Source organism: Drosophila kikkawai, chromosome 3R, assembly GCF_030179895.1.
Source record: "Drosophila kikkawai strain 14028-0561.14 chromosome 3R, DkikHiC1v2, whole genome shotgun sequence".
Classification (NCBI taxonomy): Eukaryota; Metazoa; Arthropoda; class Insecta; order Diptera; family Drosophilidae; genus Drosophila; species Drosophila kikkawai.
In genome coordinates, this window is record NC_091731.1 from 23,719,351 (window position 1) to 23,737,143 (window position 17,793).

The following is a 17,793-nucleotide window of genomic DNA, read 5'->3' on the forward strand; positions in this document are numbered from 1 at the left end:
TAAGCGGTTGCTGGAGAGCATTCAGACTGCGGACCGAATCACATTATTGCCAAATGGCAATTAAACCCAAAACACAAACTCACACACAGATGCATCTGGGCATTATGGACAAACACAGACAGAGCATGTGTGAGGATATGGGCATCATAATCATTAAACCGTTTTATAGTATGGTGTCGCCATAATTATTCTATTATTAAGTACCAAAACATTTGTCATGCCGGCCGTGCCCGGAATTGCTCGCATATTTGTAGTAGCTGCTGCTGCAGCTGTTTATAAATGATTAAACCTGGCCAACACAGTGGTCCTTGGTTCCCGGCCCTTGGCCCTGACCGAATGTATATCCTTGTGGGCACACCGATTGTCTGTGATTGTGCGGTGGCCGCCTCAACCATTCAAGTGCGTTGGTGTGCGGTGTGTTCCGGTGTGTGTGTGCCCGTGTGTGTGCCTTGCTGTTAAACACAAACTTAGCCGCTCGGCAAATAAACATTTTAGCAAATTTACTGCCAACTGACAGCTGTCAGCTTTATAACCACCATCAAACAATACGGACAGCGGGGATTGGGTTCGGGTTGCTGGGATGCTGGAAGCGAGGTATGCACAGACCGCAACGCTATTTGCCAGGTGAGAGAGACAGAGAGAACTGCGACAACTAAGCACACACAACAAGGCTCCCTCACACACTCACACACTGGCAGGTGTCCTGGCCAAAGTAGCTGAGCACACACACCAACACATACGCGAGTTGGAGAGGACAGGCAGAGCCAGGCAGTTTCGCCCACTTAACACTTCATTGAAAAACCACTTGGAAAGCCACTTCACCCACGAGGGCAGAAAAGGAAGCTACACTGCAGAGTAAGTCCTAACTAAGGTCCTAGGGTGCAATTTTAAATTTAACCTTTTGATTTAGTAAAATAGTAATTATCACCTCTCCTGCAATAATAAAAAATAGTCTTTTAGATAAATCTTTTCTCTCAGCAATCTTTAGAAATTTTTCTGATTTAAGCTCAAATTTTTCTCAGTGCTTTAAGCCTGCTCAGCAGCCCTGTAAATGAACTCTTCCCAGCACAACATCAACTGCATCCCTTTGTTTGGGATTTCTGGCCCTGGCTCAAGGCACCTGGCGATCCGAGCTCGACTTTGGCATTCTCCAGGTTAATCGCGAGAGAGAACGGGCCAAAGCAAGGCATTCCGGTCAATTCCGCCCCGGCTCAAAGCATTCCACCTCCGTTCAAGAGAGCGAGCGTGCGCTGTCCACTGCATGTGGCATACACAAAAATAAGCAAAAAAAAAAAATAAAATAATACGAGTATCCACAAGTCCCTGATGTTGTCGCAAAAAGCTCACACAAAATTCTTGGCATAGCTCAGAAATTCGCAGCTGCTGCGGTGCGTTTGAGCCCCGCGATTTGTTTCACTTTTGGCACATTCCGGCTTATTACACGAATTTGCACAGATTTTGTAGCGAGCGAGAGGCAAGTGGCGCTGGACATGGCCAGGCACTGCTGGAATCTCCGGCGCAACTGGCGGCCAGGTGAGTGGAGCGGCGGGCGGTGCGGCAGTTGCGTTGGCCAGCCGTAGTGGTGGGCCGAGCGGTGCATGCTCCGTGTTATTGTGTTGGCCACCGCCAACATGGTTGCCATGGCACGAGGGCACAATGGCCACTTGCTGGCTCACGCGTCGGCACTCGGCCCGCTTGCGTGTCTGACTAGTCCAATCAGCGGCCAAAGTTTACAAAAGTTTGGTGGCATAATTGGGTTGATTCCCTCGCCATTTATTGGTTTTCGATTCGACAATCATGGCCAGAAGGCTACAAGGCAACAGAGCAGAGCTGCCAAAAGGATATATTGAAATTGAGGATTGATTGCTAGAGAGAAATATATTAAAAAGTGACCAGGATGACACCACAAATGATAGAAAAAAGTACAAACAATGAAATAAATTTTAAATTAAGCCCTTTTAATTGATAGAGTTTTTAATTTAAATTATGCAATCAAATAAAACGTTGTTTTACTTATTATTTATTCATTTAATTATACATATTTTTTATGAAATCTTCAAACTGCCATCACAGCTGCAGGACCCATTGACGAAATCTGGATCCAGTTGTCACAGCCTGTCGATTGGCAAATTGAAATCGCCCACGAAAGCTGCCAAAACAAAGGTCCTTACAGCTGACACCGAGGGTTAAGCGTTTAGATTTCAATTAAGCCAAAAGCCTCGCACTCGCATCCCCTACGGCACTCAGAAACACTAAGGCAAAACGTTACAGCTCATAAATTCCTTGACTTGTGTCAGGATGTGTTAGTTTGGCCGACATTCCACTCGTCCTGGCGGCAACCAGAGAGCCAAAGCCAGCAAAAAGTTCCCAGTCGTGGCCCGTCAAAGGCAGCCAGGCAGTGAGGCAGTGCTGCGAGTATATGGCAGGCAGTAACCGGAGGGTTTCCCAGCAAAAGCCAAGTCAGTAGGAGCAGCAGCCGCAGTACCAGCAGTAACCCCTGCTAAGGCGGCCAGTCACTTAAATGCCCCAGAAATAAACTGAAACTGCACACAGTGTGCACAAGTTAAGACAACTTTTGGCAGCTGCAGTTGAGCACACACAAAGGGCGCAATGTTGCCGCTGAGAGGCGAACTCGGCATGCTCTTTATCAGCCGCTGATTGGCAGGGTTTTAAAGATGACTGTCGCAAGTCCTAAACCGATTTTTTGGGAAATCTTCGACTACAAAATCTGTGTGATTGTCAAGTATCTTTACCCATTTATTTTTCTTAATATTACTTTTCCAAATATATGTGAACGATTTAATGTCAAAATAAAAGCAAACTTTAAAGTAAAGTTCTGATTTCAGCTCGGAATTTGTTTGGCTGACAGCCTGAAAATTGTTACATAAAATGTACAGTTTATGAAACATATTGCGGTAACTTGGAAAAACTGTGCTAAAAACTCTGACAATTTGGGAAGTCTGAAGGGTTTCCAGATAAACTTAGGTCGCCGGCAAGTATGTTACTGCTTTGATCCACTCCCAGATTGTGTTACACTTTTTCGTCCATGCTCGAGGCGTGGCCAGAAGCGCTGACATTTGCCGTAGCGCAGGTCCCTTAATTAAAGTGGGTCCCCAGCCGGAATCCAAATCTGGCTATCTGGTAATCCGAAATCCGGAACCCATGGTCCCCAGCACCTCCACCCTTTCCGTGTGCGGCGTGATTATCTGGCAGCCCACCTGCCAGCGCCTTGCCCACATGTGCGTGCGTGCTGCGGCTTATGCATTTATGCATCTGAACTTGGCAGCTCATTGTGGACCCTTGTACTGGCACACTCGTACTTCTGGCCGGGCTTTGTGTACTTGTTGATGGCAGCAGCAGAAATAGGAGAGAGGAAGCAGCAGCTGAAGCTGCTCCATTTGCATGTCGGAGACCAAAGACAGGACAACAGCCGGAGCATAAGCTACCCGCATGTGCCCGGCCTAGTGAGACACTGGCGAAGGCTCTATTTGTTTGTTTGCTCCTGCGATCCGGCAGCTGCTCAACTGCTGAACTGCTAAACTGAAGGAACGGAGGAGCTACTAGCCACTGCCACTGCTACTGGTAGTGGTACTGGTGCTAGTCTGGGGCTGTCAAGTTGTCAGTTGCCGGTCCCACGAACAGAGAGCCACTATGACTGGGTGGATGACTTAAAAGCCCTGACAGGTGCACTCAGGCACGCACTTGCCGCATGCATACTCGCAGCCCGCTACTTTGTTGTGCTAATCCCATTGGCATGGTGTTGGCGTGCTCCATCGGCAACATTGTTGTCCCAGTCGGAGCAAAACATGCCCCATTAAAAGGCACACCGAGAGAAAGTTTAATTAATAATATCAGCGTAAGATTGTAAGTGTAATGCCGTATTTCTATGGATTCACTTTCTGCGTTAATTCTCATTTCAAAGGAAGACTCAATCAACTGTCTGCGGCAAGGTTTCTATAGTAATATATATTCTTAATTATCGCAAGTAACTCGATCACAACGACCAGACTTGGGCCGGGCATATCTTGCATCTTAATTGAAATCAATAAATGACGTGTGTTAATTAATACAAAGGCGGTTACAAGCACCAGCAGCCCCAAGATTAATTATCCATTATATGCACTCGCCCTGATTGGACCCGAGCCGGGCACCTGTATGCACCTGTACCATTCCCACTGCGATTCCCTGCTGATTTCCCTTAATTGCCGACACCTTTCAATGCCGCTCAATTGGGCCCACTGGCCAACTGGTACAGTACTCCGTCCGCCCACCCTCCGGCAGCGACACAATTAATTCGTCGTGCCAGCCAGAGGAATTTAATTTTTATTTCATTAAGGCAACAGCTCCAGGGTCTCGACCACATCAAGGGCGTCCGTGCATCGCTAAGCGGCTTTGTCTCATTATCGCCGGGTGCACGTCGCTTCGTATGCACCGCGGAATAAAGTGAGTAGCTCGCAAGCAAATTAAGTGTTTGAGTTCCGTTGAGATTTTCAGTTCAGCCTTCAGTTCTTCCCGCAGAGATCCTGGCTCTCGAAATTATACGCAGGCGGCAGGCAGTAATGCTGTGACACAATTTCCCTTTGACCTGGTCGGAATTTTATTAAGTTTTAAAGGGGAATATATAAAGGTGTTGTTTGGAATTCAATAAACTCCACATTTTGTAAATGAAATCCAAAGAAAATATTTTTACTTAATAGCATGAAGTCCCTTTGAATACAAATCCTTTTACGCTAAGAATGAAATTAAACCTAGTTTAAGTTGAATTTTAACTAAATGCAACCAAAAAGTCTCATTATTATTATTATATTCTCCCTATCCTGTACCTTATTCTGGCAACACTGGTCGCTTTGGATTCTGCTCTCCGCTTTATAGTGCGTAACGCCATCAAAAATAGTTAACAGCATTGAAATGCTTTTAGCTAAAATGCGTTGCGAGCTCTGCCTGTGTGGCTGGCTATGCGTAAAAACTTTTATTCAGCTGAATCCTGAAAAGGACAGGAGAACCGGGATCCTGCCTGCAGTAATGCGTGGCAAATAAAATTATTTTAGATTTCATGCCCCTCACACACCCCCATTAGTGTGCTTACCAGGTGATACTACCACGCATCTTGGCAGCGCTTTAATTTTCCTCATTTTCCCCGTTTAGTTGGGGCAACAATTTCAACTGTTTCGGGTCTCATTTTATTTGCTTTTTTTCTTGTACAGCGTCTGACGCCCACTTTGCAAAAACAGAAACTTTTATGAAAAATTGCAGCGGACACAATAAATATTTGCTTGTGTATATACAAAATAAATTTACAAATATAGAGTTTATTATCATAAATTCATAAAGCTCCTTTCGAAAATTTTTTGTTACCAGCCGCGGGCTTAATAGGTAGGCATACTTTAGGAGGAGAAAAACATATCAGAGCTTAATCGTTTTTTATCGCTTTTAAACTTATGGTAAAAGAGATCGAGTTGAATAACCAATTTCAGGCGAATAAGCAGAACGTAGTTTTTATGTAAATATTTCATTGAGTTGGGTATTTACTTATAAATGTATGTATTACACTTGTTTGCACCTCAATTCTGCAAATCATAAAGTAAAATAATATATATGTACTATATAACTTAAACTATTTGAACTATACGTTAATAATTAAGATCTAGGAAATCTAAATTAATAATCTACAAAAGAAGTGAAACAAATACTGGTCTAAATAGAATTTATTTGAAATATTGAAAAGGATATTTGTTTTTAGGTTTAAATTATTCAACCATCTTAAATGGATTTTTAGTTGAATTTATTATATTTTCTCTTATTCTTACTTAAAAATTTAAAATACAATACTAAGCCCTATGAATTTAATGAGCTAAAGATAAACTCGGAGTTAATTAAAATAGTCAAATATTAAATATTATTATTAGTCAATATTAATTTATTTAATATCTATTAAGGGGCTTTTGAAATATTAAACTCTTTTATTTTTCTTGAAAACCTAACAAGCTTTTTTATTTTACAAAAAAATCAACACACATTAACAAAAAGGAAAACATTTCTTTTGAATCGTTTAAAGTTTGTTTCCGTAATTATCAGATGGTTTTTGGTGATTACGCTGAGACCTGCTTAAACCAAAGTTGGCTTACCCCGACAAACGGTTGAGTGTCTTTAAAAATCTCGTTTCGGGCTGCGGCTCGAACCCTCCTCGGCTTTGTTCACTGGTAATTGCTTTTTCTTTCAGCCATTGTCCTGTAGGATAAACGCATCCGCTGCCTTTGCTGAGCGATTCCTCTTTTTTTTTATTCCGGGGAGCTGCAAACACGCGAAACAAGCAAATGGGCGCAAGGTGACCGCAAAACTGGGTAGAAATTCGGAAAAACCACGGTACACACGGCTGAGATTTTTTCTTTTTGATTTCCCCTGAAGGTGGTTCGTTGCAAAAGCAGGTGCGCGTCGCGTAGCTGGCCAACTTCGAATCCAAACTGACCGCAAAACATTTGCACTTTGGACTTTATGCCAAGTAGCTGGCGACGTCGGCAGCGACTTCAGCGGCTCTAGCGGCAAATAATAACAATAAAAAGCCAGGCAAAGGCAGTTAAGCCCAAAAACGCGAATCGAAAGCAGTGCAAAGTGGGGGAAGTCCCCGCCGCAGTGTTGCAAAAGGAATTATGGACGCGTTGCTGTTGTCGCCGTCGCTGTTGCTGCTGCTGTTGCTAGCGTTGCTGCAACAACGCCAGCGAACAACCGCCTGTTGTTGCTGTTGTGGTTGTGGGTCAGCACGAAAAATGAAGTTGACCCGCTTTCCGCCGCCGGGAAATGTGGGCCAAAAGCACTGCCGCTGCCAGCAGAGCCACACTTTTTCGCAGCTGAACACTTCCGAGCAAATTTACATAGGCGCGGCCAAAGGAATTATGCATGCCTCCGTTGATATTGAAATGCCGAGCTCAGCCTGGAACTCGCACTCGTCCTCGTACTCGGACTTGGTCTCGGACTCCCACTCGCCAACGACCAAAAAAGAAAACTCAGAAAAGGCAGGGAAAATCCTAGAAAAGCCAAAGGCGAGACCGGTTTCACTTTCCGCAAGAATCGCCATTTGCAGGCGATAAACACGTAAGGCAGCACCAGAGTCAAGCAAAATAAACAAGGCGGGGCCCACCTTAACTTGGCTTTAACGCCGACGTCGACGGCGGCATGCAAATTGGACTAAGTACTCAGGTTCGTATGTGTGTGCAGTCGACGTCTCAGGAAGTCGTTAGACCGGGAGAGGACATGCCAAGGAGCAGCAGCGGCAACCTTTGTGGGTCAAAAGTTACGTGGAAAACAGGCAAACACACAAGGAAAAAAAACAACTAGGCAGGACAGGTCCGAAGTGTGCCACCACAAAGTCAAACGCAACAAACAAAGGCGACAAGCCAACAAAAAGAAAACGGTGTCCCGCTTTCGACCACGAATAAATCAGTGAGCCAAGCGAGAACTTGGCACAAATCCATTAACATTAACACTCACATTTTGAGTCGCATGCAGAGCGCAAATAATAGAAGTCTATTTACGTAAACTTGGCCAACATGCCAAGTCGGGGCCCAAGACAAACGTTTTGCTAGCCGCCGTCTTTGTTGCTGCTGCTAAGCAAAATGAACTTTTAATAAATTCATTACCCTGCCACTTTATGACTGCCCCGCCAGTGTACCCCAACCCGCCCTCTTTGCCAGATTCCCTATCCCCTATGCACTGAGTGCTGCATTGTTTTAGTGCAGTGCCCGACATTACGTATACGCCCCGTACATTTATGAACAATCAACTTTATAGCCGCACAACCAATGGGTACATGCACTGCACCCAAAATAAGATTTTAGGAATTAGAAAAAAATATATTATTGAGTTGATAATAAGGTGTAGATCTTGATTTTAAATAACTACAATTTGTACGTTTTTTTTATAAAAATTTTTAAGTATTGAATTCAAAATTGAACTTTAAAAAATAATTACCCGTTTATATTTGATTCATTTCCAGATTCTTTAACTTTTTCTCTCTGTTTAATGTTCTTAGCTTGTGAGACTTTCATGCGCCATCCCCATACCATCCTCGTCCCTCGGGCTATTCTGTTTTATTGGCATTTGCACTTGTGTTTGACTTTTCCAAGATATTTTCAATTGGAAGTTATGTGTCGCAGGGAATTGTCTGCCAAAGTGGGTGGCTCTGGGCGTTGTCTGCAGCGTCATCGTCTTATTGATGGGATGTGTGCAACACAACAATTTGATGGACGACAACTGAAGGATGTCGGAGATGTTCGTACTCCTCGTACTCCTCGCCGGAAAAAATGCTTAAATTGAGACATGCCACGCGCATCGAATTGTAAATACGAATAACTTTCTTCGCGGCAAGAATGCAAGGTTCTGGCTCCATACAACCATCTAATTGGATGTGAAAGGATGAAAGGCTAAGCCCTTACCCTTTCTGGACTTAATAGTTTACCGAATCGATTCGGAATAAAATGTATTCAACCTCCCAGACATGGTGTAATTACCCATTTCGGGCGCCATTAACTTACATAACGCCCAGAAATCAGGGCCCAAGGTCAGCTGTGTCCGCGAGGGCATTTAAAAATGTGTTAGCCGGACAAAACAAACGACACGACAAACTAAAATTTCGCGATTAAATCTCGGAATGAAATAAATTATTGTGCACATCGCAACGAGCTGACCCAAATACACAATTCGGAATGGAAGGGGAGTGGTAATGGGAATCAAAATGCGAATGCGAATAGAAAGGCGAAGGACCAACGACAAAATGCTGGCTGCCGTTGCCAGCTGATTATCGCTAATTGTGCCCAAGGAAATAGAAATTAAACGAGTCGGGATCGAGGACGGACCCCACTTCCTGGCCAGCGGTCAAGCTTGATTCGCACAGCAGGGGTAAAGATGATAGGTAGAAACAAATTATTACCTCTTAAATTTATATTTATTAATAAAATTATACAGTATTTTCGGCACATAACATTTTTCTAATATTAATATTTCCTTCAACGCTATTTTTTAGAAATAAAAAGGTAAAAAAAGCTTTCATTTCATTGCTAAATTATAAGAGAAAAGCATACCAATTAAAAACTGGTTTCAACAAACCACAGATACATTTTTTACAACTTAACCCCTTGTCCTATTATTTCTACCTCAATTGTGTTCAAGGGTATTGCATGGCAACATTTAAATTAATTCGGAACAAGTCTTTAAATATTCGCAGCAATTTATTTGATCGATAATTGAGCAGGGCAAGGTTGACGATTTGCCGACAAATTGGCCGGTCTTTGATGAGCAGAAAATTGAGATTAATTGAGGCACTCCCCGAAGCCGTATCCGTATCAGAACTCACAAGGCCCTGCTTTCAATGTCAGTTTGTTTGACCCAAAACCATCAGTAGGCACTTACCCGAGCAGCTGACCAGCCACGAACGTAAACCGAGGATCAAAAACAATGTCTCAGGTAGGCGATGCAACTCTATTCATTCTATTCTGATCCCTCAAACGGACTTCGTTGCCATTTAAATTTTATCAACCCAACAGAATCGTTCACAGCCTGAAAAGGTAAACCAAATTTCGGTATTACATAAAATGATAGGCGTCCAAAAAAAGAGACCAGCCCCCGGAGATTACATCGTGCCCAACAACTCGTCGCTGAATCTCATACGGAAGACCGGGCCCTACGATCCCACGCCCAACGCCATGGAAAAATCTCCCAAAGGCGGCTCCGATGCCAAGTGTCGTTACTGTGAGAACATGGCCAAGAACTTCCTATACCTGGAGAGCCTCATCCGCAACAACGGCGACAAGGGTGATAAGAAGTGCTCCCTGTGCAACTCGTCGCTCAAGTATCTGGAGTATGTGAACCGCAACATTCGCCAGGTGTTCGGCAACTTTGATGCCGTCGTCCAGGCCGATCGCGCCCTGGCAGCCAAGCCGGCCACGCTGCCCAAGTATTCAGTAACCGCGCCTCCAGAGAAGGTTGATATACGTGCCAAGGGTGGTGCCATCATATCCGCCCAAAAGTCTCTAAAGAGCCTCAAGACCAAGGCCGCTTCGCTCAGGGTCAAGTCTAAGACCCTGGACAAGCTTAAGGGATTCAAGGGCCAAAAGTCGCTCAAATCTCTCAGGTCGCTCAGGTCATCCAAGTCAGCGAAGTCAACCGGGTCAACCAGGTCAAACAAGTTAACCAAGTCAACCCTCAAGTCAAGCAATACGACGAAGACCTCGAAGTTGACCAAGCCCCTGAAGGCCCAAAAGTCTCCGCTGAAGCTGGCCAAGTCTGCGTCCAAGAGTCTGCGCAAGAACCTATCCAAGTCGAAGTCCGTGGGCCCTAAGAGAAAGGTCGGTCATGGCAAAATGGTCCTCAAGAGCAAGTTCCGTAACAAGGCCGCTTCGAAGGTGGGGCTCAACAAGATGGTGCGCAGCGTCAGCCAGTACCGCGGCCTGGCCGCCAGCCGCTCCAAGCTCTCCAAGGGATACAGCCACAATAAGCTGGTCAAGCAACGCTCCGCTGCTCCTCCCACCAGCATCAACTGGCGGCTTCTCAAGCAGAACCTGCCCAAGCGGAAGCCTACTCTCGTCAAGTAGAGGTGAACTCCGGAAGGATAACAGCATTCCGCTTTCTCGATACATCAAAATTGTTTATGAAAATGATCAATGAGTTTTTGCAAATTTAAATCAAATAATAAAATTTATGATTATTTTATTTTACCACCTTTAATCTTATTTTATCTTATTTTTTTATGTTTAATATAATATTAGGATTGGGATTCTATTCTTAAGTGTACTTGAATGAGACATGTACTATATTATTTATTTTGAACTATTTGTCTACTATTTTGAGCCACATTAACCCAAATAATTTAATTGAAAAAATTTAAAAAAAGCTAAGAATTTGAAAGCGCTTCTTTTCGTTGAAAACCCCAAAAACATTTTGAATTTAAAGAAGTATTCCAAGAGGTCAACACCAGAGTGAGGCATTTAAACGAATTCACACCATTTCAAGGCCTGCGGTTCACTTGACGCCACGGCAGTTTCCCGACGCACATTTCCTTTGATTTCGGCGCATTTACAGTTCGCATAATTTGAGGCTGCTCCCTGATTCCTGTTCCTTAGTCCCTGTTGCCGGTGGTAAACGAGTTGTCCCTTTTATAATTTACAATTTGAAATTTGAAAAATTATGCACCAGGTGGCAGAGGTCTTCAGTGGGGAATGCTTCTAACCGCTGGGGAGCCCTTTGTTTGGAGTCCCTTTTTCTTTTTTTTTTTTTTGTTGTGTTTTTGTGGGGACCTGCCTTTGAATTGCTCAAAAATGTTGACTCTTTTGTTGGCGCTGGCGCTCTTTTAATTGTTGCAAATATTATTTTTATTTCGAGTGTTGACAAGCACGCAATTAGCGTCCCTTAACTCGCCCCTCCCTGTCGAAAAAGCCCCGTTGACCTCGTTTGTTTAAAGATTTCCCGCGTGCAGGGTTGTGAGCAAGGGAAAATGGTCGAATGGCCCTGCTGCTAACTTCAATTTTCATTTAACGACCGGTCGACAGCGTCCAAATATTTTCACAATTTAAATGCAAGTGGATTGCGACGATGGATGGGCCAGGGACAGGAGCAGGAGCAGGGATCTGGATAGTGGGCAGTTGGTGCGGAAGGCGGCTAAGCAGATTGCCAACCTAACTGACTTTGGGGCCGCGGCCGGCAGTTTGACAATTTTTCGCCATACCCGCTCAAATATGCCGCATACGCAGCTGGGTACCCCGAAGCACGACCCTTCATTTGTTTATAGGCCACCCAGGCCCCCCTCTATATTGGCCAACTAACCGCCCACCGAACCATTTGTGCACTGGAGAAATTAAGCTAATAATTTCTCTAAATATAAATATAAATATTTCTGTTAAATGTATGCTTTTTATAGGAAAATAAAGCAAGTTACCACGCTCTTACTAAAAGCCTTATAACTCAATTCCTGACAATTTCCCCTTTATTCAAAGGGTTTCATGCAATTGAATTTTATTTTCAGTGTATATCAACCATTGTGCTCCCAAAATGGGGCGTGTGTCCTTGTGTTTGTGTGGGTGCACGCCTCGTTGACCGTTCGGATAAAACTTATTAGACACAAGTGTATTTAGCGCACATGTGTGGGAGCTCCGGGTCTCCTATGTGCCGCCACTGTCTGTGTGTGTGTGTGGCTCAGTGTGTGCCTGAGTGTGAGTAACTAACTGCGGGTAGTTCTACGGGCGGACCGAGATACAGGGACTGCGAGTACGCATCTGCATATATCAATCGGATGCCCGCAGCTACCCGTCCCGGCTGCTGCCGCTGTGCATTTGAACAGAAATAATATTTTGCTGGAACATTTCGGGAGATAGAAAGGTTAGGAGGGCGTAATGGTTGGGGCATGAGGGCTGAGGGATAGTGGCGGGATCGGTGGACCGGCAACTGTGTGACGTTGCCGCACGATTCCTTTGTAATTAGATATCGTAACAAAGCAACAACACGGCGGACAAGGTGGAGTGGGTGGGAGCCACACCACTTCCGCTCCAGCTCCCAGTTTCGGCACCCGCGCTCCGACGGACGATGGAGGCGCTTACCGATGGGCGTGCCTAGCTAGGCACTTTTGCCACAGGATCCTTCCCCCTCGTGCACATCCCCGTGCAGTTTCGCTTTACGTAAAATGTTGAAAGCCTTTTCTGATTATTTGGCAGAATCGCAACATTTACCGCTGCCACACAGCACTGCGCACCCGGACCCCTGGCCGTTGGCAGTATAATTAGCCACAGTCGCAGCTTCCATGGCCGCACCCAAGCCCATATTCCCTCCCAGCGAGCTGTGACTGCAAAAATCCGGCCGTCGATGTTCAATTTCCACAACGTGCACACTCGACTGGCTTTTCAAGCGATGCGTTTGCAATTCCATCCCGGTAGTATCTGATAGAGTCGTTCCGGGGCAATCCGGAGCTAGAATCGCCATCATTTCGGACCGTCCTGCTTTCGTTTCTGGACCAGGACGTACGCACTTCATACTCGCAGTCACGACCCATAATTTCAATGAAGAGGTCTCGCCACCTGGGAGGATTTTCCAGGCGAAATGCTACTTCATAATTGGCGATCCACCTCAATAGGGTCTCGAGAACTTATCATTATGGGTGCTCCCCCCAACAACGTTTCAAAGAAAATAGAAAGAAGGAGATCAAGGTATCAATCGACCGTTTAAATCCTTGAAAATTAACCTTTGAGAATCAAGTAGTTCCCTCTATAATCATGCCTAAACTTTTCACAGATTACCCAGATCATGATTTCCTGCAAACTAAGGCACGTCTGCTGCTGCAGATTTATGTCCCTCTTCCTGTGGTGCAGGCACCGAAAGGAACCCCCTAACCCTTCACAGAGCCCACACTCCGCCAGCGCCATAATTAGGCATCCGCCCACGCTGGCAGCCACGAAATAGGACAGCCGACAAATGACCTACAATAAGATTTAGTGCGCTCTCAAGCAACTAAACTTAATATTTCACGTACACTTAACCTACGGGTTTAAATGTCGTAATTTTCTCATTGGCAGCCAGTGCCACCCGAGGCGCTATTCGAATGTTTTACTGACTCAAAGTTTGTCTCAATTACGTGCGTGCCAGACTGAGTCAGCCCATCCCCCGAGTTCCTGTGTAGAAGAAGCGTTCGCCACCACATCCCAGTGGCCGAGCCAAATATTTCTGGTGAGACTAAGGCGCATTTCTCAGAGCTGAGCAAAGCGGAGCGGAGCTGAGCGACCCGCAACCCCGTCCCGTTTGTCATTGGCAACTTTTTAATTAAAAGTTTCATCCGAGTAATGGGATATTTGCACTGCGAAATGCCACGGCGGCCAGCGACGATACTTGATACTTGTGCAATATTTGTGGGCGTCCTTTCGGCATTCGCCTTTCGCTCTTCCTGTCCCCGGCTACAAGTATCTAATTGCCAAAAGGATTTGCAAAACTTCGGCCTTACATAACGATGCGCTGACCTCCAACCCAATCCTTATCTGCGCCGCCCTCGTCTCCACCTCAGTTGTCGTTGTTGCGCTGCAAACTTTTGGCCATCGCAATCGCCCAAACTATGCCCAGGACGGCGCTACGTGAGTCGAGCTAATGAGCTGCAAGAGTCACGCGCGCAATTAGCCGGGCAGGGATTTTAATTAAGCCCCACCTGGCCGCAGGATCGCAGGAGTGCCGAGGATCGGATTCGAATATTTCTGAGATCTTTTTTACAGATTTGTTTCTCTTTAATGAGGTTTTTTGAGACTTTAACAGGATAAAAGCCTTCTGTAAATTGAAAATGAATCTTCATTTGTAAGAAAATCACTTGAAGGATTTGCGGGACTGGAAAACATTTACAAATATCCCTTCTGTCGTATAAATTTCGACACTCCCGCCGGCCAACCACAGCGATGACCACTGACCACTGGTGTTCGGAGCTCCTTGTTCACTGTTCATTGCTCAGTGTCCACCGTCTAATCGCCGCCGGATGTCCGCACAGAAATTTGCTTTCATTGTTTTTGTCCCAGCTGCCGGACGACTCTCGTTATATTTGCCTGTTTCTTTTTTTTTTCGTACCCAACATTCGGTGGAGGATTCTGTCGCCTATTCTGTTCTATTTTCGCTTTTTGTTTTTACGTTTTCTCCTTTTGTTTGTCCCAACTTTGTTGTTGTCAGCATTCGCTTTCAATTTCCTCATCCACTCGAACTAACATCCTTCCGCTGACTTGTCGTGGTTGCTCATTCATGGCCGCATTCGCTCAGTCCGCCGGTCACTATTCCCATTCCTGGCCGCTCAGTCGTCAATCGGCAGTCGTCAGCAGGATAGCTGGATGGCAGGATAACTGGATACTAGGAACTCCTAGCCGAAAAATAGGGCCGTCCGTCCGTTTGTCAATCAATTGTGAATTGTTTATTGAATGTTGTCGTTAGACTGCACACAATGCCGCTAACAGCCGGACAGGAGTTGCAGGGTGGGCTTAGTTTGCCTTTGCTTTTTTGGCCCACTGGAGTTTCTTTTTTTTTAGCTTCAATACTGGGGTATGCTAGACAAGCGATGATAACAAGTTAAGATAGATCTATTAAAAAACTTGACAATTAATTTTAATACCTTATTTCTTTGTTCATTTTTTTGTAGTCTGAAAACGTGGTAAATGTAGATTTAATCTTTTTAATTAAATTTGAAAAAAATTTCATTAAATATTTACTATTTATTATCACATTATTATCTTTTCTTTTAAAATAAAAACCTACCTTAAGCTTTTTTCCCCTTAAACCAGGTATCACACAGTCCGAACACATCGCATATTTTCGCCTACCGATTTGTTTGTTTCAAGCTTGGGCTTTTTCCTGCGGCTTAGAACTACATACATGGTCACTGTCACATTGTTTGCACTGTCAAACGCTCTATTTTCTATTTATCTTTTTGTGCGCTGATCGATTCGGCGCTGCTGGCTGGCTGGCTTTCATTGAGTGGCCAACGCATTCCTTTTAAGCCATCGCTGCATTCCCGTGCTCCCATAAATTTGCCCAAATGGAAATGGCCTTTGTCCGTAATGAAATAGTGTTGACTTATCTCACACTCGCACAGCGCGCCCTTAACAAATGCACGAAATTGCTTTTAAACGAGGACGACGCCGTGCAGTCTGCCGGCCTCTCGCTCGCTCGGGTTTTCATTTTTTTGTTCGTCCTTTCTCCTTCCCAGTGGCATGTGATGATTTGTTCGCACATAATGAAACTCATCAGCAGCCACAGCTACAGCTATAGCTATAGTCCGGAAAAAGTCGGTCGAAAGTCGGGAGAAAGGGTTCGCGCTCGCTCGTAAAGTACAAGCCAACTTGTTCGGATCGAGGCTTGGCATAAATTCAAAAAGTACGAGAGCCCAATGACTGCCACTCGCAGGGAGAATGTAGTAAAAGCATTTTACAGTTTCATTTTCCATGGCTCACTGCCGGCCGCCGTCCATCGTCCTGCGTCCTGCCACAGCTCGGCTTTTGTACGATTTACTTAATTTGAAGTGTGCCTGGGCCATTCCTTTTAAAATCAATTCGAAGTTTATTTTTCTTGCGGCTTTCTTCTCCATCGCATATTTCCCTCGTTTGTTCCCAATGTTTGACTTGGACTGTCGCACTATTTATGCACATCTTTGCTCTGCAGACAGCAAGGACCCACTTGGGCCAGGACATTAAAGCCGGTCCAGAGCATGGACAGGAGGTGAACTTAAGCTCCTGCTTCCGTCCTAGGTCCCTTCTGTCTGCTAAGTAAACTATGTAAAATAATCTCTTTTATAGCTGAACTGTTTATTCAAATATATACTTTTATATTAACAAATTTATGGATCAAGAGAAGCAGATGTGGAGTAGGATTTGTGCAGAAAAAGAAAAAAGTTTAATCTATGTTTCAATTTAAAGAGATTTGTAATGAGGTTTTGAAGTGAAAATATCTTTATTTTTACATGTAAGAAGCTTAGTTTTTTAACAATGTATTATGTTGAATAAGTTTTTTTTTTCACCTAATGTAATATACAAAATTTCAAGAAAATATTACTCATTTTGGATACTACAAATTTGCTAAAAATCATTTTAAAATGCGATTTCTAAACTGTTCAAGTCAACTGTTTAAAAACAAACTAATTAATGTAACATATATTATATGATTCCCAGTGTGGCTTCGTCTCCTAGCTGCCAGCTCGGAGCCAGAGTGGATTTTAAGCCGCGCGCAAACAGCTTGGGCAAATTCATTAACAACAGACCAGAACCGTCGCCCCCGATGCGAATCCAAGTCCAAATCCCCCATTTCGAGTTGCGGTCTGAATCTGGAAATGAGGGCAATGCATTTGTCCCGGGGGTGCGTCAGCGCCCAATCCCAGCCAGAAACGGAGCTCTGCGAACCCAGCGCGGAGCCGCAACTGGAGCGAAGAGCAGCGGGTTGCCAAGCACTTGTTTTTGATGTGACGCTGATATTTAAAAGTGGAGTTCACATCAAAGTTACACAGTAGTCCAGCTCCCATCCTCCGTTCCGTCATCGTCATCATCATAATCACTAGTCAGCAGGACTGCTGCTCCTATGGGGGTATCCTTTTCGTAGAGTATATTAGCAGCAGGACAAAGGGACCGGATTGGGCAGCTTTAAAATTGAAAGAAGTGAGCTTAAACATTGTAGTTGTCAATGCAACATAAGCTACTTATGTCTCTAGAACGAGCTAAAAGCGAGCTCTCAAGTTCAGAAATCATGGGTAAACTCTTTGAGGTCTCCCCAAGCACAAGTACGCACACTTCTTCAAAGAAGCCGGGGCATCATGTGGGTCGAGTACAATCCGGCAGAATGTTGCATGTGTACTTGCGGTAATTGCAGAGCATTTTAACTATGCTGCTGCTGCTGTTGCTGTTGCCTTTGTTGCTGCTAGTTGCTGCGGGTGCAACTGCAACTGCAACTACTTGCTGCTGTTAGTTGACACATGTCACTCACCCACTGAGCTCGACTTTCGAGGGAAGCGAGGCGGAAGACTGCGATTTGGGCGCCCGGACAAGGGTGTGGAGCAGGGAAACTCAGGATGTGATATCATAAATTTCACTCTCATTGCACCGAACGAAAATGGATTAATAATTAAAAGCTATAGCCTCGATTTAATTACTTCTCCAAGATTAATGGCCAGGTACAGGCTGCAAGTCGGTAATAATTACTACAAAGAAATTTGTGATTGTAAGTATAACTAGTTACGTTCAAGGTCTTACGATTTCTTCACAGTGTGACATCCTTAACCTATCCACTTTAGCTGTTGTTGATGACTTCATA

At 44.6% G+C, this 17,793-nt stretch overlaps 1 protein-coding gene and 1 long non-coding RNA gene across 3 annotated transcripts; both read left to right on the forward strand.

The window, feature by feature from the left end:
• The first annotated feature begins 2,798 nt into the window (after positions 1–2,798).
• LOC138928795 (uncharacterized) lies at positions 2,799–4,633 on the forward strand. 2 transcript variants are annotated; one of them, XR_011445170.1, is made up of 3 exons: positions 2,799–4,249; positions 4,337–4,443; positions 4,507–4,633. It is a non-coding gene; the product is annotated as an uncharacterized lncRNA (long non-coding RNA). The 2 variants fall into 2 exon arrangements; XR_011445171.1 differs by having other exon boundaries at positions 2,800–2,996; positions 3,056–4,443.
• A 4,665-nt stretch (positions 4,634–9,298) lies between these two features.
• On the forward strand, positions 9,299–10,716 carry LOC108083969 (uncharacterized). The gene is made up of 2 exons (XM_017179976.3): positions 9,299–9,456; positions 9,537–10,716. The coding sequence occupies exons 1-2, from the start codon at positions 9,448–9,450 to the stop codon at positions 10,581–10,583; spliced, it is 1,056 nt and encodes a 351-aa protein (XP_017035465.1). The 5' UTR covers positions 9,299–9,447; the 3' UTR covers positions 10,584–10,716.
• The last annotated feature ends 7,077 nt before the right edge of the window (positions 10,717–17,793 follow it).